We start from the raw sequence: 25,486 nt of genomic DNA on the forward strand, positions 1-25,486 counted from the left end.
CCACTAAGACTGCCACTGTGATAGACTGGTTGGAGCCATCCTGAGATGGGAGGTAGGTTAGAAGACTGATAGCTGCCCTGCCCCAGGTTAACTAAGGCTATTTTAAAATATAACAAGTGCCTGTGTCTTGACTGACTGCTAGCCGGGCGGCCTACAGTAATACAGGTAATTTTTAAAAACAGTTTTTTTCTGCTATTGTGTGTTATCTTGAATGTGCCTGCTAGCTTTTTAAGCCCTAGTTCCCTAACTTATGAATGAGGATGGCAATGCCACACTAGGATTACTATGGACTTAATTTTACAACGTGAGCAAATATTTCCAAAGTACCACATACAATTATCATTCAAAGATGAAAATATGATGCTTTCAAGTGAGCCACTTTAGGGATAGCTATAAAGAACTGTTAAAATGTATGTGTGTGTGGTAGGGCTTACACTAGTAACAACAGGATGAACAGGGAGGGCCTGAGTTCAATCCTTGATAAGGGGTAACAGCCATACCTTAACAACCGTAAGATCTCTGAGCCATCTAAGACTGCAGGGTTAAATCACACAAACGTAACGCCAGACTCTCAGAGATTGTGAGGCTGGGAAACGCGAGTCTATGGACATGCTCAGGACCGGGCTTTTCCTTCAGAAACACCCATAACCACACAGAACCCTGAGCTGCGGGCTAGTCTGCTAGAAAAGCCCGTGTTACCTAGAACAGTAAAACAGAAGTGCTTCAAAGCTTCTGAAATAAAGACAAGTCCCCACACTCCCTGTGAAGTTACTTTCTAACAAATTTAGAAAGTCCTGAAGGTCGCCCAAACTTCCCCACGGTATTTTCAAGAAAGCTTTCTGCTTACCACAGACAATTCCCATGGCAATAGGGCCTATCTGCTGGAGGAAACACAGCCCAACTTCCCAAGGCTGGAGCCGCAGTAACGTCAAAAACCACGAGAATAAAAATAGCAAAGATCTTTCAAGAAATTAACTGAAACCGAGGGGTTCTAGCTAGTCTAACTCAGCAGTGGCAAGTTAGGAAAGAAAAAAGAAGCACAGGCTAACCTCAAGTTTCAATCTGAACACGCAATTTATCCAAAAAATAAGTGATACACACATCTTTACACTAGAAAACCATTCAACAGACATTAAGGTTATAGGACATTCATTTTCTGTTAAATAAAGGGCAAACACTACTTACCTCCCTCTTTTTAGCCTCATTTGTGCTGTACTTTGGGAAGAGGTAGGAAAAGATATTTCCACAACAACAGGCAACGTGTACCAGGGGACCTTCTTTTCCTAAACTCAAACCTGATGCCACAGCCAGCACTAATGTGATGGTTTTAATCATTAAAGTCCATTTTCCCAAGTAACCTCTGATGATGAATCCACTCAAAATAGTTTTAATCTATAAAGGAAAGACGAAGGCTGTTTAATTTCCTTTAGGAAACAAGAAAATCTACTTTAATTTAGCTAAAATATTTGGTTGCATGTTTCATCTACCAAACTACCCACCAAACTTTGGCAAAGTATAATTAATGATTTAAAAAAACTTTACTTTATCATATACAATAAATCAGTATCATATAATTAAATATTCAACCGAAAATAGGAGGTAACCCTATCTCAAGAACAAATAAAAATGCTAGATCATGGTAAAGTAAATGCAGGGCCATAATGATATTGAGATATAATAATCAATTAAAGGCAAATTTGGAAATTTCTCTTGTAGGAATAAGCACAGTGTTTAAATCCATTTCAGTCTGTCAAGAATAGAGACATTGTGGCCTCTCACCACACTGAACCACATGGGATGTTCTTACCTATACCACAGAGGATAGATGACAACCAGTAACAACAGCAGGTATTGAATCCTCATTAAAGACATCTTTACCCACACAGCATTTAAAAATCACAATTTATTTTTAAAAGATGTTAGAAAACACTAATTTAAAAATAATTAAAAAATAGAAATAAATAAGTTCAAGCCTAAGTGTTATTCTCTTTTAACTTACTACTGATGAAATTAAAGGCAAATATCTATCCTACTGACCTACTGCAGTCAAATTATTTTCTTAGAATATAAAATAACCAAATTAGGAGTCATTAGCTTATTTAATCTAGTCAACAGTCTTAGAAAGAAAAGAATATATTACAATCGGAGCCAAACAGCAAAACATCAACTAATCTATCAAAGAACTTTAGGCCAGAAAACACTTCTGAAGTGTTTGTTGTTTAAACTTAATTTGCTTACTCATGAGCTATATATTACTGGTGGGAAGGCTTGTGCACATGACTGGGGGAGTGTGGGGGGGAAATGACCAACCTCTGTATTACAGATCTCTCTAGCCCCCAGCTTCTCTGTTTTTTTTCTTTTTCATGTTAACAACAACAAAAAAGCTATTTTCTTAAAACATACAATTCCTAAAGATAAAAAGCTGCATACAATTATCATTTAATGAACATTAAATGGCTTACCTCTGGAATTCCAGAGCCACAGGCATATGGAGCAAATACTTTCACCAAGGAAACTGCAAGAAAGGCAAAACTCAAAGCCCAAAAGATGTACATTATGTAGTTCATGATATAAGACCCCGGACCCTAAAAAGCAAAAACAGCTCAGAGTCTGAACATGATTTACAGTGCACCGCTAATTCAAGTGCCTGTCACATAAGAAACTTATATAAAACATATCATTACTGTTATTGGTATTTATAAATTTGGGATTTAGATATGCTGCCCAGACTGAGTTCTAAAAGTCTATTGGTTTACCTACACAATAAAAGCTTTATATGAACAAGGTAAAGTAGAATCCAAAAACGTATTCCCATCTGGTAAATTTCCTAGTCTTGTTACATAGACATGTTAGTTACACATTGATCTATACCTACCCACAAATGTTTTAGAAATTGTTGGTGGAGATAAAATTGTGTTGGCCCTTGGTTTATTTCCTTTCCTTTGTAGATGTGTGTGTGTGTGTGTGTGTGTGTGTGTGTGTGTGTGTGTGTGTGTGTGTGTGTGTTTGCTGTGTGAATTTACTGACCCACATGCATGCAGAAGCCCACAGAGTACTGAAAAGGGCAATGTGATTCCTGGAGATGGAGCTGCAGTTGTGAGCTTCCATGTGGTGGTGAGAACTGAACTCTGGTTCTCTGCAAGAGCAGTGACCATTCTTAACTATTGAACCATGGCTCCAGTCTCTGGCACGCAGATTTCATTCTGTTTCAATTCTCCTGAAGATCATTAAACTGATTCCAATTCAGCAAGGTAATAAACAACACATGGAACATTAATACATATTCTTTCAACCTAAACTTCGGCTATAACAAAAATTTGTAAAGTATATCCATATGTGAATATATAAAATATATCTTTTAAGCTTTTAAGCTTTTAAACTTTTAAGCTTTATTATAGAACATCATTACAGTTTGGATATTATACTCCCACAAAAGAACATATGACCTTCCACCACTTACAAACACATAAGCCAAGTTCCAATCAAGGCCTGCTAACTGTTTTTGTTTGAGAAGCACCTTTCCTAGCAATGGAGACCATCTCAGAAAACCAGAACTGGACATAATGCAGAGATCAAGGAATTGTTGATCAGTGTTGATTCAACAGAGCACAGACACATCTACACCAAAACTCCTGCATCTATGGCTCAGGGGACAGGAGGAGAAAGATTTTTGGAACCAAAATACCAGGAAGTCTGCCCTAAAATAGTATCACCTAGAAACAGGGAGCATAAGCAAGACCAGAACAATGCAGTATCAGCAGACCCATAGATGTGGAAGGGGAGAAAATATGACAGGCCCTGCCCCTACAGGAAGCACTACAGGAAATGACGATAGCTGGGGGAGGGAGCGAGGGAGCGTTAGCCTACTTCAAGGAGAAGCCCCCTTACTAATTATTCAATAAAAATGCCAGCCCTGAAAACATATACAAACAAAAATGCATCCAGCATAATGCATTTAAATATTTATGCATACAAACACATACATAAATGTACACATATGTATGTAACAATAATAGAAGAAAAATAGCCTGCCAGTTTAAGAGCAAGAAGGGCATAGGAGGAGTTGCAAGGAGAGTACCTGGGTAGTGATGAAGGGAGGAAGGGGGAGGGAGAAGGACGTAATTCTCTTTTAATTAAAAATGTATCTTTTTTTTCTTTTGGATTTTAGAGACAGAGTTTCTCTGTATAATGGCCCTGGCTGTCCTGGACATACTCTGTAGACCAGGCTGGCCTCAAGCTCACAGAGATCTGCCTACCTCTGCCTCCTGAGTGCTGGGATTAAAGGTGTGCACCCCCACAACCAGCTAAAAATATATCTTAAAAAACACATTAATAAAAGACAAAAAATAAAAATATATGAATTTCTTTGAAGTATCTGAACCCCAAGAAGCTGATTTTTATAAAGTGTATCTTACACTTCCACAATTCATATTTTCTAATCTTAGTAACGTGTCATTCCACTTTAATAACTTTATATTAAGCTTTACATAGCTCCTGTTGCAGTAACTATACACTTCCCGTTACAACTTGTAGTAAATCTACATCATAAGCCGCATGACTCACATGACTATGCATTAAACAACACAAAAGCTACTTGAAATAATCGGTACTTGTTCTCACTGTATATATATTTTTTCTGTTCCTCTGCTACAGACCTTTTCTTTCCTTTATGCAAGTTACAATGACCTAATATGTGGTAGATTCTATAACTAAAGGAAGTGGACATATTTATCTGTATCAGTGACTAACTCTTGCACAAAGACTTACCTCTGCTTGACCTATGATTAACTCTGCCCATGTTTTCCACTGTGGACATTTATCCCTCTCTTCAAATGTTGTTTCATTAGACCCCCAGCAACACTGTTCATGGTTGTACCACAATGCACTGAGGCAAATGCCCTCCTTCAGGTCAGTCATCCAGTCAGCAGCAATGTCTATTAATCCAGCTAGTGCTCCTGTAAGAATACATTGGAAATGGTCCAAAATATGTCTATTTAGGGAGAGTTGAGACTATCTAGTTAAGAAATTAACAAAAAGCAAAAATAACCTATCAATAAAGGGTCAATTAGAAACTATTATCTAAATTTGATTTTAAGTATACATATATTAGTTATAAAAATTGTAAATAGCTCTATTTTAAAATAAAATTGATATTCTTTGTAATTGAAACTGACTCAGATCATTAAAATTGAAATTTTAAAAAGAGAAAAAGTTATTTTAAAAACACTACAACAGTTTTAAAAAACAACTACTTGACAAGAGTGTCACAACTCTGGCAACTGAAATGAGAACTACTAATTTAGCATGTTTCCATCCTAAACTTAATCAGACTTCAACATTATAGAGCTCTTACTAAAATGTAATGCCCATAGCTAGGCATGGTGGCACATATCGCAGCACTTGGGAGGCAGAAGAAGGTGGATCTCTGCAAGTTTGAGGCCAGCCTTGTCTACACATCGAGTTCCAGTATAGCCAGAGTTACATGTCGAGACTATCTCAAAATAAACAGAATAATAAAATAAAATGCTCATTAAATATGATTAAAGAAGTGCATACCATTTACTGAATTACTTCATAATAAATATGTAATTTTTAATTAACAGAAAACTATATAAATATATATATATATATATATATATATATATATATATATACTGTCTTACTAACAGAATAATAAAAATATACAAAGTTATGATCAAATCTAGATCACTCTTCTCACAAGAAACGAATGGGTCACATAGACAGAACACAACATTCTTATCCATGCCAGTTATCAATACTTCTCTCTATTCTGCACAAGTAACTTACTTTTTCCTGTTTTCTGTCTTTCATGGTGGAGACTGAGAGTGATTAGAACTACCGCTAGGGGGCTGGAGAGATGGCTCAGAGCTCTTCCCAAGGTCCTGAGTTCAATTCCCAGCAACCACATGGTGGCTCCCAACCATCTGTTATGCGATTTGGTGCCCTCTTCTGGTACGCAGGCATACGTGCAGACAGTTCATTGTACACATAATAAACACATTAAAAAAAAAAAGCTACCCCTAGTGATACTCAGACTATTATTGGCTAGTAGTTCAACTCTTCTCTCTAGGGACTTGACAGCCACACTGAAAAGTGCAGTGCTACAAAAACAGACCATGTACCAAGCCACCTATGGCCATGAGGCTGCAGCCAAGCCACGTAACTTCTCTTGTGCTTTAGTCCCTCATCTGTATCACGGTATGACAGTGTTAACGATGGAGATTGCCATGAGTCTTAAATACATGCAGAGCCGCTATAATACTGCACAACAAGTATTAGCTATTGGCTATGACACTAAAACACAAGAAAACAAAGGTTTGCCTTAATCTTTTTTCCTTACCTGATGCCAGTCCTGTCAGTGTAACTACAAGCCATCCTGACCAGGCATCATAAAGACTTTTTGTCATTTCCCATGCTGACTCTTTTTTTTTACTGTTGATCTGAAATTAGAAATATGTTCACTTTTAAAACTGTATTTCTACAATTCATGAGTCTAATTTTGTCAAGTTATCACAACACAGAAAGTACCTTGTAAATTAAATGATAACAAAGCAAACTTGGGACAAAAATCCCTCTGTTAGGACAGTTGTGCCTAAGAGCCAGAGAACAAGCACCATGCAGAGATCTGCATTTATTAAGAACCTCTCGATTTGGGTGTGAAGGGCCCATAAGCCATATGGACATCTGACCTGGACTGTTTCAAATTATATCCAATTCAGACCTCAACAGCTACACATCAGAAGTCAGATAACATAGGTAAACATCTGGCTTCAGTACCTAAAAGTCAAAGTTTTTAAAAGTTAAAACTAGGGGCTAGAGAGATGGCTCAGAAGTTAAGAGCACTGTCTGTTCTTCCAAAGTTCCTGAGTTCAGTTCCCAGCCACCACATGGTGGCTCCCAACCATCTATAATGAGATGTGGTGCCCTCTTCTGGCCTACAGGTACACATGTGGCAGAATACTGTATAAATAGTAAATAAATAAATCTTTTTTTTTTTAAGTTAAAACTAATTGAACATAAGCTGCTCATAAAAAACATTTGAGTCACATAGTCAGAGACACACCCCCAAGGATATAGAATTATGAACACACAGATGTAGAGCTCTAATCGCACTTGTAACAGCCTAAGACTCTTCTATAACTATGCAAGCCAGGAAGAAAAGAAAAAAAAAATGCCCTCAACTGACTGTGCATATAGGCAGTTAGGAGATCAACAAGATTTGATGCCAATCTCCCCTCATTAAGAATGGCACCGTGTGCCTGTCTGTGCTGCTAAGCCCATCTCACTAGCTTCTTTTCGTCCTGCTCACAGCTTAACTTTAAGAAGCTTTATTGTCCATCTGGGGCCTCAGTGCTCAACTATCCTGTGGGACAGCTACAGCTGGAATTCAATGACCTGATCTATTTCAAGTGGATCATCTATTCAAAAGCCACAAGAACCAATTAAGAAGATAGTAAATTCCAAGGTGAATGAGGAAATTATGTTTGTTTCAACAGAAGCATCCAAACACAGATACCAACCACTTTTAGAACTGGAAGTAAGGCATGTCTTAAAAACGGTCACTAAATTCCACATTTTAAAAAGATAGCATTAAGTCATTTTCAGACAGTCTCTGCCATTCCTTTTGTTGTTCTGCTCCCACACAATGGTCACTTGATAAACACTTGCTAGGGTATTTTCAGTGTAGAAGCACTGTGTGCAATAGTGTTGATTCGTCACCAATCTACAAAAACATGGAAATCACCTAAATGTTCACCAATATAGTATTGGTCAAATAAACTGTATTGCATATAAAGACTTCTCTTTAAAAAAAAAGACTGATGATACTACCTGTAAAACAAATAAATTATTTTTATTCAGTGGTCATTTTCTGATACTTGTATTATAATACCTATCACCTAATAAAAAGTATCAATGTGAGCTTTAAAAAAAAAAAGTTGTTAAAAGAAATCCACAGATAACCTGGAAGGCCCATGAACCCCTCCTGGAGCTCTGCAAGAGAAACTATTTCCAACACAGTAAGATTGTACATATATTGAGTTAAATTCCCAAGACAAAACCCAACCAACTAAACAAGCAACCAACCACTACTGCCTACATCTGACAACCCACTGAGATCAACAAAATAGTATTTCCTTAATAATAAGAAAGTGTATCCCCGGGGTTGGAGAGAAGGCTCAAAGGTTAAGAGGTCCTGAGCTCAATGCCCAGCAACCACATGATGGCTCACAACTATCTGTAGTGAGATCTGGTGTGCATGCAGACAAAACACTGTATACATAAGTAAATTTAAAAATCTAAAAAGAAAGAAGGAAAGAAAGAAAGAAAAGAAAAGAAAGTGTATCCCCAAGGCTCAAGGTGAAGTGATGGATTTTAATGTAACCAGAGGCAGTGCTGGTTAAGACAATGTCAGAATGCACTACAGCTGGTCTTTTAGAACCTACCACTTGCTCTTTTATCCTATCAGAAAATAGCTACAATGATCTAAAAGGGCTATTGAAATGCTCATAGCTTTTCAAACTACAACTGTGTGATGCTGGATTTTCTTTTTATTCTTTATACAACAAAACATAACAATAGAATATAAAAGCGGGGGCTAGAGAGATGGCTCAGCTGTTAAGAGCTCTTCAGAGGTCCCGAGTTCAAGTCCCAGCAACCACAGTGTGGCTCACAACCATCTGTAATATGATCTGGTGCCATCTTCTGATGTGCATGAAGACAGTATATACTCATATACATAAAATAATAAACCTTTTTAAAAATCAGAATACAAAAGCAGCTATGAGACTCCATTATTATGGGGATATGAGATATCCATTATGAGGTATGAGAACCCATTATTAAGCCAGGCAATCATGAGGATTTTTTTAAAAAAATTACTCTGTAAATATTTATTGTGGAAAATATACTATTTTATTTACTATTAGTTATTTTATAAATTATAGGTCTGTAGTTATACTTTTTAAGTGAACTAGTACTTTTAAATGTTCTAAATTCTAGCACTTAATTGGAAAATATTAACTCATATAAATGAAGGATCCTCAATATTTTCTAAGGTTCAAAGGGCATTTGAGTGAGGTGGGGAAGAAGCACTGGATGGGAACATGGAGTTCACGCGCTAACTTTCAGTTATGCCCTCAGGCCAAGAGCATCTAACAATCTGAACTTTCATACACAACATAAACTACTGTGAGTGCATGCGTCACATAAAAATAGACATTGATACAAAAGGTTACAACTAATTTAGGTAAGCTTATTTTGAAAGTAAATTTCAGATACTGGAAATAAACAAATAAATAGGTAAATAAATAAACAGGCTTGGAAAGTTGGAATTTACATTTCAAATAATTTTTCTACCTCTTTTTGAAAGAGTATGTTTTCGATTATACCAGTATGCATTCACTATCCTGTGGGACTTGGGTTTGGGGGTTGTTTTGTTTGAGACAGGGGTCTTGCTATTTAGCCTACACTGGGCTCCTGCACTCAGCCTCTTGCTTGCTGGACTATAGGCATGTACTACCATGCCTCAATTCCCTTTCCATTTTCCCTTAAAAAAGGAAATTCAGTGGCTTATGAACACAAAAAAAATTTTACCCAGGATCCAACTTGAGAAATATCTCAGCATTTATTACTGGAAAATGAAATGTTTTTTTAAAAAAAGCAAAATCTTATACAACGATTTTTTTCTCTGCATGTTATCTTCCTCTGCACTAGACTTATGCAACAGAGCTCCTGTTGCTTTAGCTGCTGAGAGGCTGAAAGCAAAAGTCTTGGTGGCCTCATTAAGCCTGGCCTGTCTTCACCCAATTCTTACGCTGCATTTCTCCCTTTCCATCTTAATTTATCTAATTCTATTTTGTTGTTGTTATTTTGTTTTATTTTTAAACTACCACAAACCCTGTCCAGAAAATTACAGGGTATAAAGGAACTAAAAGAGGAAACACCAAGACAAAGGGGGGAAATGTACCATATATGACGTATCAAAACATATTTTAATGTATAACATTTTGGTGGCCTGAGGTCACTGGCAGAAATATGATTTTAAATGATCCATTGTGTACTCATTTCATAAAATACTGAAAACACTTACACGTCTGTGCCTTTCCCTGTCCTTACACTTCTCTCGCACCCAGTCAATGGTGTGGAAGTCATCGTATGTGCCAACACCTGGGATGGGCTCGTCCAGAAGATCCAGCAGGTGTGTAGAGCTATTGATGCTGCCTCCATTTGTCATTGTGTAATGCGTTCCTGCAGCACAAAAGGAGAAGAGTTTATTTTACAACGGTGAGTTTTGCAACTTCTTTACAAATTGGTAAATTGCAAATGTCATGACAAAAATCATTGAAAAACAGAGGAAAGTTGATTACCCAAATTAGAAATAAGAAAAAGGAATATTCATGACCTTACAAAGCTATATTAGCAAGCAGCCTAATGGTCACCTAACATTCCGGCCAAGAGAGCTTTCTGTGAGTCTGTACCATTTACCACTGAAAACAAAAAAGACTCCATAAAGTTAGAAGACAGCTTGTGAAAAGTCGTAAACTGAAAATGGTTTTCATCTGATAGAACGTAAATAGTTGCCTTCCAGTAAGAAAGGTAAGTCAGAATTGTGACGGTTTTTTGTTGTTTTATGTCTTCCCATAACAAGCTACATTCATTTCTGTCTCACACTTCTCTGAATCAGTTTTGTCATCAAGCTGAGTCCTTCATTAGGTTAAATAAGTCTTTGACACATTATTTCTATATATTTTATGAATAAACAAATCTAAAGAAGGTTAATTGGGGAATTGGAAAAATACAGGTAGCCTGTAAATATGAAATTAAGTTCAATATAATACATTAAATAAAACACAAAATGTTAAAGTATGTGAATGCACTGATATGTCAGCTATGTAAAAAGAGACCTTGACAGAAAGTTCATAAATTAAATATAAACCTTTCCTTTGGGACGAGAAAAGCTACTACAGCTAATACACACTGTGGTGGTTTGAATGAGCATGCCCTTAATAACTGCACACTTGGTCCCCATCAGAACTGTGTGGAAGGGTCAGGAGGTGTGTTCATATTGGAGTAGGTGTGTCCTTACTGGCAGAGATGTGGCTCTGGGTAAGCTTTGACATTTCAAAGACCCGGCAAAACCCAGTTCCCCACCTCCCCCTCCTTCTACCACCACGGCCCTCGCAAGTGCCTACTAACTACAGATCTCTCAGCTCTCAGCTACTGCTGCAGTACCATGCCTATCTACTTTCCACAAGATAACAGACTAACCCTATGAAACTATAAGCAAGACCTAATTAAGTGCTTTCTTTTTTAAGAGCTGCACTGGTTATGGTGTTTCTTCACAGCAATATTATAGTCACTAAAATATACACAAATAGTCTCAAATCAGCCAGTTCACTAGTAGGAATTTTTCTATAAGCTTCTATCTGTACAATCCTTGAAAAAATTAAAAATTAAGCAGTATGGTTAGAATTTCCTAAAATGTGTTACAGAAAACAAAATATGAATGCCTAAATATGCATAATCTGATACAAAAGTCAGCCAATAGCTAGAGGGTATTTTACCATGGTGGCCACTGAGTTACAGCTACTTAGCTCTGCCATCGTGCCACACAGTGAGGTACAAAAAAAGGAAGGAAAGAGCCAGGTAGTGGTGGCGCACACCTAAATCCCAGCACTCTGGAGGCAGAGGCAGGTGGGAACACTGTGAGTTAGAGGCCAGCCTGGTCTACAGAGTTTCAAGACAGCCAAGGCTATATGGAGAAACCCTGTCTCAAAAAACAAAGAAACAAAACAAAGAAAAGAAAGAGATGAAGGGTAAGATTTGTCACATGGCCACAATTTGCCAACCCTTAAATCTACAGGCTTTGTACCAAAAAATAAATTTGAAATAAATAGAAACAAAAAATAAAAATGAAGCCCATTTCTTTTTCCCTGACTTTTAAGGAGTAAGCAAATTTCCTAGATGACCTTTGTTTGCTTTGCTGATTTTCTATTTTAAATGGACTCATTCCCTTTTATGTAGAGATAAAGAAATAATCACAAACATATCATCAAAATTTATCATATAGAAAGTTAGGAGCAGAAGTCTCCCCGAGGCAGTAAGAAAAGCCTCCCTGGATGTCAACAAGAGGTCGGTCCTCCCACATAAGCTGGAGAGCAGAGAATTAACAGCAACAAGGAGCTTCCATGCTGACCCACTGCTAAGACACAAACCACTGAAATACACTGTGGGTTGCAAACTGTTTCCCTCAATACGCAAATGCCTAGAAACACGGTTTCTCCTCATCTCCCTAATGAATACATTAGAATGGTTGCCTTAAGAGGGTGCCACACATCTACAAAGAGAACAGTATATCGATTCGGTGCTCCGGGAATAAATAATTTACTGGTATTGGCTGACACTTTAAAGAAACAATTCCTTCACTGCAATGTTCACATTCATTTACATAAAACACACCCAAAGCATATTTAAATTTTTAAATATATTTTCAGAAGAAAATGCCAATTACTATAATTACCTTGACAAATATAAGAATATTTACTTTGCCTTTTACATACTAACAGTAAAATTAGTAAACTAGAAATAGTTTTGGAAGCAAGTGGCAAGAACCCCTGTATCTTTATGGAACAATGCACAGTACTTTGTGGCATTTTAAGCAAAAATGAAGAAAGATACTCTCACAAGAACAAGCCAAATACACCCAAGTTAAGGAAATTCTGCAAAATAAGGGCTTGTTTTATTTTTCAAACTGCGCCGTGGTGGTGCATGGTTTTAATCTCAGCACTAGAAAGGCAGAGGTAGTTGAAGCTCTGTGAGTTTGAAGCCAGCCTGGCTGCTTTTAATAGTAAGTTCCAGGACAGTCAGAATACACAGAAAGAGCTTGTCTCAAACAAACAAGCACCTCTCAAAATGCCCAAATCATAGAAGGTTAAGAATGAGCAACAAGGGCTGGAGAGATGGCTCAGTGGTTAAGAGCACTGACCACTCTTCTAAAGGACCTGGGTTCAATTCCCAGCACCCACATGGCAGCTCACAATTGTCTGTAACTCCAAGATCTGACGCCCTCACACAGATGTACATACAGGCAAAACACCAATGCACATAAAAACAAATTATTTTTTTTAATTGTGCAACAAACTACTCTGCATTAAAAGAGACATGGCAACTAACTATAAGATGTGCTTTAGGATTAGATCATGATCAGGAAAATATAGCAAGGCCACTGGCCTACTGAAAAATATCTAGATCAAGTAAGAGTCTATACCAATGTTGATTATGATTTTTAGAAAATCATAATATATTATATACAGATGTACTTCTTTATCTGAGAAAAACGTGTACTTTTCTAAATTTTACTCTTAACATAATTATATGTAGTATATATATAGTATATTCATACATTCATTACATCTATAGAAGATGTCACTTCTTTTATATAACATGGCATATTTAATACAAAGGCAAAGAGCAAAAGACAAAACAAACTAATGTGATAAAATGCTAATATTTTAGGAATTCAGAAAAAGAATGGAAGATCTTTTGTGTTAATTTTCACCTCTATAAGTCTGAAAATTCTTCAATGCTGAGGACCATGCATAGTAGGTGTGCCCTTAAACCATGCCCTCAGCCCTGAAGTTACTGTAAAGAATTTACTACAAAGATAAGGCTGGCTCAGTCAGTGAAGTGCTTGCTGTGTAAGCATGAATCCCTGAATTCAGATCTTAGAACTCACATAAACAATCCAGGTGCAGTAGTGAAATGTTAGGGAAGAAGACAAGAGGATCCCTGGAGCTTGCTGGCCAGTCATTCTACCGGTTAGCAAGGTCAAAGTCAAGTTTAGTGAGAGACCCTGTCTCTCAAATTCAAAAAAGGAAAAGGAAGACCAGAGGAAGAAGACAGACAACTGGGGAGATGAAGCAAAGGTACAAAAGCACTTGCTGTTCTGCCAAAGGACCCAAGTTTTGCATCCCAGGAAAATACCTGTAACTATAGATCCCGGGGATTCAAATGCCCCTTTTTGGCTTCTGCAGGTGGCCACACAATTCTCACTCTCTCTCTCTCTTCTCTCCCTCTCCCTCTCTCTCTCTCTCCCTCTCCCTCTCCCTCTCTCTCTCTCTCTCTCTCTCTCTCTCTCTCTCTCTCTCTCTCTCTCTCTCACACACACACACACACACACACACACACACACACGAAATATAAAATGAAAACAAATATTTAATGAACAATGAGGTAAAGAGTGATTGAGGAAGACACTCTGGCCTCCGCATGCAGTTGCGCGTACACAGATACATACACTACCCACAAACCTCACACATGGACAAGTCACTATTAAATGTTCTATAAGCTCCAATACTTTTGTCCCCTGTGTTGCCCTTATCTGAATGGCGCTAAAGGGTTAAAGACTTCTGATTTCACTACTGATTTCACAAAAATCAGAACTTATACACCCTTCAAAATACATGTACAATAATACATCAGAACCATGAAAAGCATTTTTAGACCATTTGTATCATGGAGATATACATATGGGACATACATTTCTCTAATACACTTGTAAACTGGGAAGTAAAAAGATGGCTGATTTTTATGAAATAGGAGCACAACAAACATATATATCATTCATATGTTTTAAGTTTAGTGATTTCAGGTAATTACTTTATGGAAACTATTCTAACTTGTCAATTCACAAAAACCATGCAACAAATCAAGATTTCTGAAATTCAGAAATTTTCAAGAAGTTTAATATTTATACTTTGTGCCACCAGACACACATATACACATAAAATCTAGGTTGTAAAAAAAGAGGAGGAAAAGACAGAAACTTTAGTCTAATATATTATAGTGATGCATATACACTCAAGTGGAATAGCCTTCAAGGTCTATTTCCTAATTCTAGCAACAGTTGTCAAACATTTCAAATGAATCACTTCTCTGTATACAGTCCATAGCATCTAGCTATATACAAGGCTTTATTCACATAAGCAAAAGTGAGAGAAACAGAAATCAATTAATTACATGCTATTAATTTTTTTAGTAAGCAACAGATTAACCAACTTTACCTTTCAACGTCATCTTACACATGAAGTAGACAAGTTCTCTTGAAGTTCTCTTACACTTAGGGTATACTTCTTTTATACTAAAACAGTATTTCAAGAGTTAGTTAATACAGAAATGATAATATGGCTTTTCTAAAATTGATAAATACAAATAAGCTCTGGAAAATAAAGAGGTCTTCAAGGTTAAAACAGAAACTGTCAGACCATTACTTCCTTGATTATGCCTTTCTTTGCTGTCTACAAAAACTACCTTTCAAAACTGGATTTTACTAACCTAAACTGACAGGATGTCATTCCTCAGTACAAATGCTGCCCTCATTGGCTTATCTGTAGAGACAGCAATGGAGATGTCAGAGAATACCTTTCAGAGCTGTGAATGAAGTTCCGTGACTTTATTTCCTTATCCTGTCCACAAACTTCCCCTGACCATTAGAGTCATGTGTTAGCAGGGAAAAAGTAGAACATAAAAAGACTCAGTACTATTGGTGCGGGAGAAGATGGCTCAGTAGTGAAAAGCACTTGCTACTCTTGCAGAAAAGACAGTTTCAGTTCCCAGCATGCACATGAGCGCTCACAGCCATCTGTAAATCCAGTTCCACAGGTTATGAAACTCTCTTCTCGCTTCCACAGGCATTGTACACATGTGCTGCATACATGTACCTCTATGCAAAAGACCCATACATTATAAAATAAAAATAAATAATACTTTATTCAGTATTATTTAAGTTTCAAAATAAGAAGATAGGAAAGATGTTTTCTTCAAGCTTGCCAAATACAAATAGCCAAAACACTATGAATGTAACATTTCTATAATTCCTGATTTTTTTCATGGTTCTTTTTACTGCATGTAGTTTATTATAGATGTGTGTAATAACATAAATGTATTTGTAAAAAAGGGAAAATTTAAAAAGCTGCTATAAACATAAAAAAAGATTTTAAAAAGTTTCAAGATAAGAAGAATTCTGAAACAAAAAATTAATTTTATATATATAAGAATTCTGAAACCCATGCAAAAGAGAAAAATCATAAAAGCAAATAGTTTTGAACATAAGAGATAGATTTCAAAAGTCTGTAAGGAAAGGCAGAATTTCTGGGAGAACCCATACAACCCATTTTGCCCTACTATTTGAGGTTTACTGTGGAAAGAATTGGAGAGAACCAAGTAAACAAGAAGAGAGAACCAAGTAAGCAAGAGAGTCTCAATAGTCTAGTGATTGGTCTCAGTCCTTTCCACTTCCTGCAAGGGTACTTATCAGCCATGCTTCCTGAAAGTCATGTCATTAAATGTGCACACATCTCACTTCTGATAAATTGTTTTCCCATGATGCACTATATCTTAAACATTTAGATAACTTAACCATTGAAAACAGTATCTGAATTATATTTTTCCCCTTGGGCATCTTTTTCCTATTAGTTGCAACTTTTTCTTGTGCCTCTTTTCAAAGCTCACTACCAAATATTCATTCTTAATAATCAGGTATACCTCCAAACTTAAAATAATCAAGTAACTATCCTCATCACAGGGACATTATTTGTACACAGGTCCATATTGATTTTGCCCACTTAGACTCCCTTTACTTCTCTTCTGGCAACTTAGGTCAAGCTTTTTAAAGAAAACGTCTACCCTGTGAATTATGTGGTCTGAATGAGATCTATCAGGTATATACCTCAGCCAAGAAAAAAAGAACATAGGATAAAGTGCAGCTTGCGTACCAAGCATCAGACACTGGATTTGAGCTCTCTGAGGGAGAGAAGTAAAGAAGGGAGGGAAAAAAGAGAAAGAAGGGAGAAAGAGAGAGGAGGGAGAAAGGGAAAGAAGGAAGGATCCATCAAAAAAAAAGCTGCTGGAGCTGGGTGGTGGTGCACGCCTTTAATCCCAGCGCTCGGGAGGTCGAGGCAGGCGGATCTCTGTGAGTTCAAAGCCAGCCTGGTCTACAAAGTGAGTCAAGGACAACCAAGGCTACACAGAGAAACCCTGTCTCAAAAAACAAAAACAAAAACAAAAAGTTGCTGGACATATAGTCAGATACACTGATACAACAAATGAAACCAAATCATTTAAACAGCTAAACTATCAAAAAGACATAAGCTGGCTCCCACTACTTGGATTCTAAGATGTTAAACTACATGAAAGTATGATCTGAAAGTTTGTTAGCTCTCAAACTTACAATCAGTTCCCCTCCCCCCACTACCATAAACAAACAAACATTTATCTCAAGGTTTGCACTAGATATCTGTGCCTGCCAGTCTAATGTCTACTTACAGTTACCTACCAGTTAAAACGCAGTAACAAGAAAGTCTGGACAAATTATTTTCCTTCAGAGGAGCCTAGAAAAGAAATCCCAGGACCTTAATGCACTTCGGTGTTAGAAGGTTTGAGAGAGTCAAATTCCAGCTTTGCTACCTATTAGCTGTGTGAATCAGCACACATTACTTATTAAGCTCTTAGTCCGTGAGTTGGTTTTGTCAGCCATTCTTAGCTTAGAGGTGAGTGTATAGACTAACAGCAGGTAAATAATGAGAAAGCTTAATATTTGACAGGTAAGAGGAAGTAACAAAAACAAAAGCTTTAGTTTCTGTTCAAATAATTTTGTCTAAAACTTCATCAAAATGCATATATTTTATTCAAATATGATCAAGTCATATAGTCTTAATCTTAGCTGAAAACACTGACAATATGCAAAAGAGATAGGAAGGAAAAAAGTATCTTCTACATTAAGGAAATGAGTTCTTGAACTTTAGAGGTAGTGGTGAGGGATTTTCAAATTTTTATGTTGTTGTTTATTCCTTTTTTTTAATTTATTCATATCACATCTCAATTGTTAGCGCATCCCTTGTATCCTCCCATTCCTCCCTCCTTCCCATTTTCCCCTTACTCCCTTCCCCTATGACTGTGACTGAGGGGGACTTCCTCCCCCTGTATATGCTCATAGGGTATCAAGTCTCTTCTTGGTAGCCTGCTATATTTCCTCTGAGGGCCACCAGGCCTCCCCATCCAGGGGACATGGTCAAATATGGAGCACCAGAGTTTGTGTGAAAGTCATACTCCACTCTCCACTCAACTGTGGAGAATGTCCTGTCCATTGGCTAGATCTGGGTAAGGGTTCAGATTTTCAAATTTTTAACTAATAATAATTATGCAAATATGTATACAAAATCAAATCACTTAAGAGTATGATCACCAACACAGTGACAATTTCACAGTTCAAATATCAAAAACACTGAAAGACTTCACTTAGTAGGAAAACTGGCTTGCAAGTGACTTCTCCAATTAACTGTACAAAGAAGGCATTGGCTTCACTTCATTCTTCTACAGCCACAGAACTTTATAACACTCAGGCACCCATGGAAATAAAATGCATTATTTGCTAATAATCTGTACTCTACTACTGATCTGTAGAAATTTTAACTGTTCATCAAAAAGTATATTTCTAATAAAGAAAGAAACATCTTTTCAACAGGTGATGCTGAGAATGGCTAAGCATCCAAAAGAATGAAACTAGACCCCAATCACAGACACGTAAGAACAAAGACTCACACTCATCCAAAATCTAAAATTAAGATTAGACAAAACTATAAAACCCTAAAAAGAAAATATAAGAGTCTTGTGACCTTGAGTTAGACAAACAGATGTAACACCAAAGCATACGTGACAAATGAAACAGTATATCAAGTGAGCCACATGAGAATTAAAGCATCTTTTCCATGTAAAAGCGAGACCCTATTAACTAGCTCACGCCAGAAAACAATAAAACCTACTAGTATGTACCCAAAGTCATTGATACTGTATTCACAGGGTCAAAAAAGTAATTTCATGCTTGGCATAATATTTAGTGTATGGGAACAGCTTTGTATCAAGAGTAGGTTCCGAGGGATTAGCCAGTGGCTCCTATTAATCAAGAGCAAGCGCACTTGGCCTGCGGGCAGCTGCTCTAACCCTATCCGTAACAGTCACTATGGGAACGCTTGCCTCTAGTTCCAGGTTCCTCATCACTTTCTCCTGTATTACTCAAATTGCTACAAAAAAAGTATTGTGAGTTCAAGGTGATTAGAGATCAGAGCGTTCATGCTAACCTTATCTGCTGTTAGCTCTGGTCTAACTTTAAGACCTTGCCTCAAATAATAAGGTAAAACAATATCAAGGAAGATTTTCAATATCAACTCTAACCTACACACACACCTATACAGAGACAGAAAATATTATAATAACAGTGTTTTGTTTTTGTTTTTTCAAGACGGGGTTTCTCTGTGTAGCCTTGACTGTCTTACTTGCTTTGTAGACCAGGCTGGCCTCAAACTCAGAGATCTGCCTGTCTCTGCTTCCCAAGTGCTGGGATTACAGGTGTGTGCCACCATGCCCTGCTCTATAGATAGTGTTTGGCTCTCAGAATACATATTCCAAAACCCACTCCCACTTTCACCCTCTGCTTGTTCAAGATTCATCTGACATCAGAGAAAGCCTACTTTATTTATACAAATTAAACTATGCCACTAGGTATATATTTAGAAGCCCTTTTGCTTGTAGCCTACAACATTCCTCATTGACACGGCTTACAGATATGTACCTAAATAAAATCGAAGTTTAGAAAATGATACTATTTAGCACATGGATTTTTCACTTTTTATTTTCTTCATCTTTTAAAAAATACTGGTTAATTATCTGACTAGCATTTAAAACCTGAAGGTTGACACAAAACTAGAGAAAAATAGATATCAAGATTATCTACTTTTCCGTAAATTGAAAGTCTTTATATGCATCCTACTAGCCCTCAAAGTGTTGAACTGTACTAAATGGAAAAAAATAATAATAATAAAGCTACTGAACCTTAAAAACTAGATTCAGAAATAAATTCCATGGTTGCATAAACAACAATCCAACGCTTTTATCACAGAAAAACAAATGGCATTCTTTCACAAAAAAAAAAAAAAAAAAAAAAAGGAGGCATACCATTACTTATTAAGATTGTCATTTATTACCTCTGGGCCAATTTCCAAAGATGTGGGAGCGAACTTGCCATGTTCACTGATACTACATATTGCTACCACAGTGGACAAACATAAAGCACAGACATTATGGAAGAAAGGAGGCAGAAATTCATGCTTAAGTATTTCCTGCCACAGAGTTACTTCTGCCTTGAGAACAACAGGTCCAGCCATGTCTGCTCTCTCCCTCTGGGAGCTCACTGATCAGGATTGGTCATCCTGGTAAGGGAAGAAAGGGTAAGTGCTGTGGGTTCGTAAGTCCCAGAGACGTGACTCACTTGGTAGCTATTTGCCTAGCATGTACAAAGTCTAATCACAGTATGTGGGAGGTAGAGGCAGGAGGATCACACATTCGGGGTAATCTACAACTATTTATCAAGTTCAAAGCCACCCTGGACCACATGAAACTGCTTTAAAACACAATACGGGAGGGGTTGGGGAATGCTAAGCGTAGAGCACAAAGCTCTGCCATTAGTAGGTGATCAGTTAGATGGTGGCCACATCAACGACAATATAAATGAAATACAGAAGTATATGCTCTGAAAATGTGTACAATTATCCAATCACATTTAACTACTTAAACTTAAAAGGCGTAGAAGCTAATACAAAGCCCCAAAGAAAGCATACAATTAATCAGCAGCAGTGACAAGCCAGCTGCCTACTTCAATGGACTGTTTTCTCTTCTGTTGCCACCATAAAGTCCCAATGCAGAGTAGACGCAGGTTCAGCACTCACTTCTGATCTCTGCTTGTACAATGCTGTGTACACAGCACCAGAACAAATAAAAATTTTGGTCTGAGTTGTAAAGGAAGGAACACATGCTTAAACACAGAGAGAGAGAGAGAGAGAGAGAGAGAGAGAGAGAGAGAGAGAGAGAGAGAGCGCCAAAAAAAACTACAAAGTAAACACATATTAATTAAAAATCAAAAACAAAAATTTAGGTCGCTAGTCTCCTACGTAGGCACAAGGCAGAAACCTTGATGCAAAAAGAACATCAGAATTACAAACTTAGTAAATGTGGTAAGAAGTCTGCTCACATCCTGAAATTTGAATATACAAAGCATTTCTGATATAGAATAAACCATGAAATGACTTAAAATAAACCACAGTAAAATGTCTGCTGTTTACTTTTAGAAAACAGAGCTCTAGCTAGTGAAATGATCTGAATTTTTATTGAAAATTCAAATACTATGGGCAATATAAATTTGACAACAGATCTATTTTATAACAGTGCTTAAAGACAAATAATGGGGTACAACAGGCATCACTGATATCAAACACATTTTTTTTAACAATCAGAAGCCTTCAGGATGTCCTTTTGACAACAAGAATATATTTAACCCCTGGGTTTCAAAAGTTGTACAAAAAATGGAGAACTGCTATGATTTCAAGAGGGAAGAAACATAAATGCATCCATTGAGTATAATTGGATAAGAAAAAAGATTTAAATACATTTACTTCTATCCATTGCTTCTTTTACTTATAATAAAACTAGTCTGTAAGTGCTGATGCAACAAAGCTAATGATTTTCTGACTAGCTCTTTACTCCTGACACAACATTTATTCACTCTATTCTCTCCACCACAAATGCCTGGCAGATTCCCTTGTTCATTGGGAAATGGCCTACTTAGTAACATCTGCCAAGAGGAAACTGGTCTCTTCCTCTCCCCAAGTGCCACAGAAAATTCAGTCTAAGCGCAGTTACAAGAAATGAACATCCTTGATGACTTGTCCTCTCTGTCAGAGAAGCCGTAAGCCCTTCAGACCAAAGCGCCAGTCATTCGAGGCTCCTACAGCGAGGTCTTAGGATGGGAAGGGCCAAACTGACTGAATCAAATTCTACTGAATTTTAGCTATCAGTACCACTACTGGAGCTGCCACCAGTCTCCACAGTACCTAGTTATGCTTTATAGAAATACAAGAGCTTCAAAAGCACTGCAAATAAAACAATAGGTAGTCAAGTAATGTTTAAAGGTTTTTTACATGGAGTGAATGGAATAATAAATCTGTCCCTTCTAGGCCCACAAAAAAAAAAAAAAAAAGAGTCCAGGGCTGGTGAGATGGCTCAGCGGATTAAAAAAAATGTCTGTCAAGCCTGACCAGCAGAGTTTAAATCCCAGTGCACATGGTGGAAGGGGATGAACTGACTTCCACAAGTGCATCCATACACATGTCATGTGACCACCTGCCTAACACACAGACAAATAAATAAATGTAATAAATAGTTTTTAAAATCAAAACAATGAAAGAGGATTAGTAGAAGAAAGGAAATCAACTCCCAAACTACTTAAACATCATAAATAAATGAAGAAAGTCATCATACTGAATAATACTAGCAATACAAAAAAATCAGAAATCATGGTTTTTTCTTCCTAATTAAAAAAAGGAAGAGACAAATTATAAGAACTTGGTTGTTTCTACATAGCAAGTTTACTCCAAAGATGACTATTTCTAAAATATCATCTTGATTTCTAGTCAAAAATATATAATTTCTATATTTAGTCTACTTGCTCTTCTAGCTGCTATAATATGCACTTAAATAAAAAATTATTTACCATCCCACCCTGAAAAGTGGTGATTAAGCCTAATTACCCACAGAGTTAATCCCTAGCTCTAGCTTTACTTACTAACAGCCTTTACAATTTCATACTTTGAATTTTGCCTCTTTCCCTTTTACCAGTCTGAAGATCTATTTCTAGTTACTGCATTTTTGTCCTCATGGGAGGGGGAGCTCATGCACTTTTCTTGATTTAAGCTACTTTCCTACACCCATATATATCATCAGCTCTCTTGTGCTGACCTATGGTTTCAAAAGGTCATAAATTATGGAAAACAAATACCTTCTCACCCACTGACACTAGGACACTACCGTATGTTCCTGGTAATATGATACTGTCAAACAAAGCTACTAAATAACTGATCTATACCACAAACATGCAACGCTTCCTAAAACCATCAGTTTGTTTAACAGAGAAAGTCTCATCAAACAATCAGGACCATGTCTGAGCTTCTAAGAGTGCTGTGGGCCTTAAGGATGATTCCTGGGAATTAATTAAGGAAAAATCATGGATTTTTTTTTTCAATTTCTCTTTTGGTAATATCTATATCTTTAGTTTTACATAAGTTTTGGCATTTCTTATTTCTTGTAGTTTTAGTACACAGTCAATAAATTTGTCCTGCCAAAGACTATCAGTTATTTCTCCAGCCCAACCCTTCTAGTTATCATTAGTAACAAATACATATATGCAAATGACATATGGAAAGCAATTCATAAAGGAAATCACAATATAATGTGACTTGATCTTTAAATAGTTTTTCTCAAAATATAAAAAGCAGCCTTTACTAAGCACAGAATTCTACAGAGTAATGTGGCAATTATTGTTTTGCAGGCACAATGTAACCAATAAGTATTTGTTGAATGCATCATAACTCTTAAATTCTATAGAACTTAAAACAATCAGGATACAAAATGATTTTAAAATTTTCCTCACTTACCTTGCAAACATTAATAAAAGGATTAAACCGTAAAGTTTATAACATCAAGCAAATAAATATGACTCATATATGAAGTCACTAGCTAAGTAATGTTTCTTGGAGTTCATTTATTTCTAGAACAACAAATGCCAACCAGTCTTAAAAAAAAAAAAGAATCAATTTAAGAAAATGTGCAAAAGAGCAGTTTAATTAACAAACACATAATTAGTTTTAAGAAGACCAAGGCAGAGCCTGCCGAAAGATTTACACCGTAACATGGGGTGCTCATCTGTTCTCCAACTAGTGACTTACATTCTGTAAAAATGTATAAAAAGAACCCTAAATTGTTTTCTGCTATCATGTTGTACAACATACTTATGGAAGACAATATGTCAATTAGCTACGATGTTACAAGGAAAAAATGTTCTTTACTTTTCAAATGTTACAAAATGCAATTAAGAGCCTTTACTCTGTGTTGCAAAGTCTGCGTGGTAACTGGCAGCAGTCAAAATAGACTGGTATATGGGCACTTGATTTCACTGTGTAAACTAAAGAAAATATAAGTTTTCACAGGAATAAAAACATTACTTTGCAGGTGGCGACCAAGAGGACTCTGGCTAGCTGGCTGCAAAAGCAGCTTATTTTTGGAGTTAAACGGAAAGGGTTTCACACAGAAGATGGAGTCGGAGCCGAGTGTGATCTGAAGCAGTGCTAATCTGCACAGAGCAAACAATCAGGGAGGGCCCCCACCGGGCTGCGAAGGTTGCATTCTCCCATACCAACCAGGCAGGGCAGCTAAGCAGCACACTGCAGCATTGAGGACAACAGACAGCCTGTTCCCAGAACCGCCCCACCGCATGCACGACATACCAACAGAGGATTCAGAGCAAGGGGACTGTGTTACCTCTTTTATGTAATTCCCTCAAGGGAATACTGTCTCCTCCCCCGTCATAAGGCAAATACGGATCAGAAGCATCATCCATGATCAGAATTTTTCAAAAGAAGAAGAAAAAAAGAGCAAAATAGAGAAGCTTGCTAGATTAAAAAGACAGTGGCGTTTTTCCTTTCCCTGCTATAGCAGGCAAGGAAGATGCCATATTTGATGAGGTTAGAACTGTATAGTTCGACTGGCTGAAGCAACTGGGTTCTTCCACAGTGGATGATGTCATCAAAGGGAAATTATTGCAGCCTGGTTGCTAGTGGCTACAATCTAGCCCGGCTTAGAGGCGGCACTGCCTACTTAATCAGGTCCTGCTGTGTACGACGATGACTAAGCGCCAAGTATAACAGCCGAAACTGGTTTGGGAAATTTAAAGCGCTCACAACATAGTTTCAATAGTAAGACAGTAGAAATTTTTTTTTTAATTTTAAGAAAACAGACATAAAAAGGTAATTCTAAATGCAGACGATGATCCTTTTCATGTTTAATATAGGAAAACAGAGTCAACACTAAAAATGGTGTGTTTTATAAATGTACTAATTTATGCAGTAAATTCACTTGAGTAAAAAACTAAAACATACCAACAAGTTTCTCCAGAGTCTTGGCTTTAAGGCTTAATTGTCTTTTAATCCTCAAGCTTTTATGAAAAGTTTAATTCCTAAGTCACTGAGTTAAATGGTGTTTTATCTCATTTACTAATCCCCTCCAGCAGTTTCTTGTTATTTCAACACCAGCTAGGAGACGGGCTACCTTAGGAGAATGTCTCAGATGAAAACTATAAGCATACTAATAGACTTATTGTGTAGGAGGCTTTCTGTTTTGCTGTTTTCTATCTTTCAGAACATTATGTGTTTAAGAAAGACTTTTAGTAAAAAACTGTGTACCAAAATCCTCTGACTGGAACGTTCTTCTGTAACACCTGCTATGCAGTACGCTAAATAACAAGTCTATGGAACTTGGGCTCAAGGAGCTATAAAGCATGTTTTCTTCAGTCTTGAGTGAGACAACC

The 25,486-nt window shown here is 37.0% G+C and overlaps 1 protein-coding gene across 3 annotated transcripts in view; it reads right to left on the minus strand.

Annotated features, from left to right (window-relative positions):
* Window positions 1-25,486, minus strand: part of CLCN3 (chloride voltage-gated channel 3) — a 79,303-nt gene that overhangs the window by 22,933 nt on the left and 30,884 nt on the right. For 2 of the 3 annotated variants that reach the window (XM_084760049.1, XM_084760051.1), the window contains 5 exons: window positions 10,112-10,269; window positions 6,362-6,461; window positions 4,768-4,955; window positions 2,463-2,585; window positions 1,186-1,392 (listed from right to left, as the gene is read on the minus strand). In XM_084760049.1, the coding sequence (XP_084616175.1) occupies window positions 1,186-1,392; window positions 2,463-2,585; window positions 4,768-4,955; window positions 6,362-6,461; window positions 10,112-10,269 (776 nt within the window). Of the gene's footprint in view, window positions 1-1,185; window positions 1,393-2,462; window positions 2,586-4,767; window positions 4,956-6,361; window positions 6,462-10,111; window positions 10,270-15,083; window positions 15,161-17,353; window positions 17,409-25,486 lie in introns of all 3 variants that reach the window. The other variant, XM_084760050.1, reaches the window with a different exon arrangement.

This window comes from Acomys minous (assembly GCF_964271855.1).
Source record: "Acomys minous genome assembly, chromosome: 15".
NCBI lineage: Eukaryota > Metazoa > Chordata > Mammalia > Rodentia > Muridae > Acomys > Acomys minous.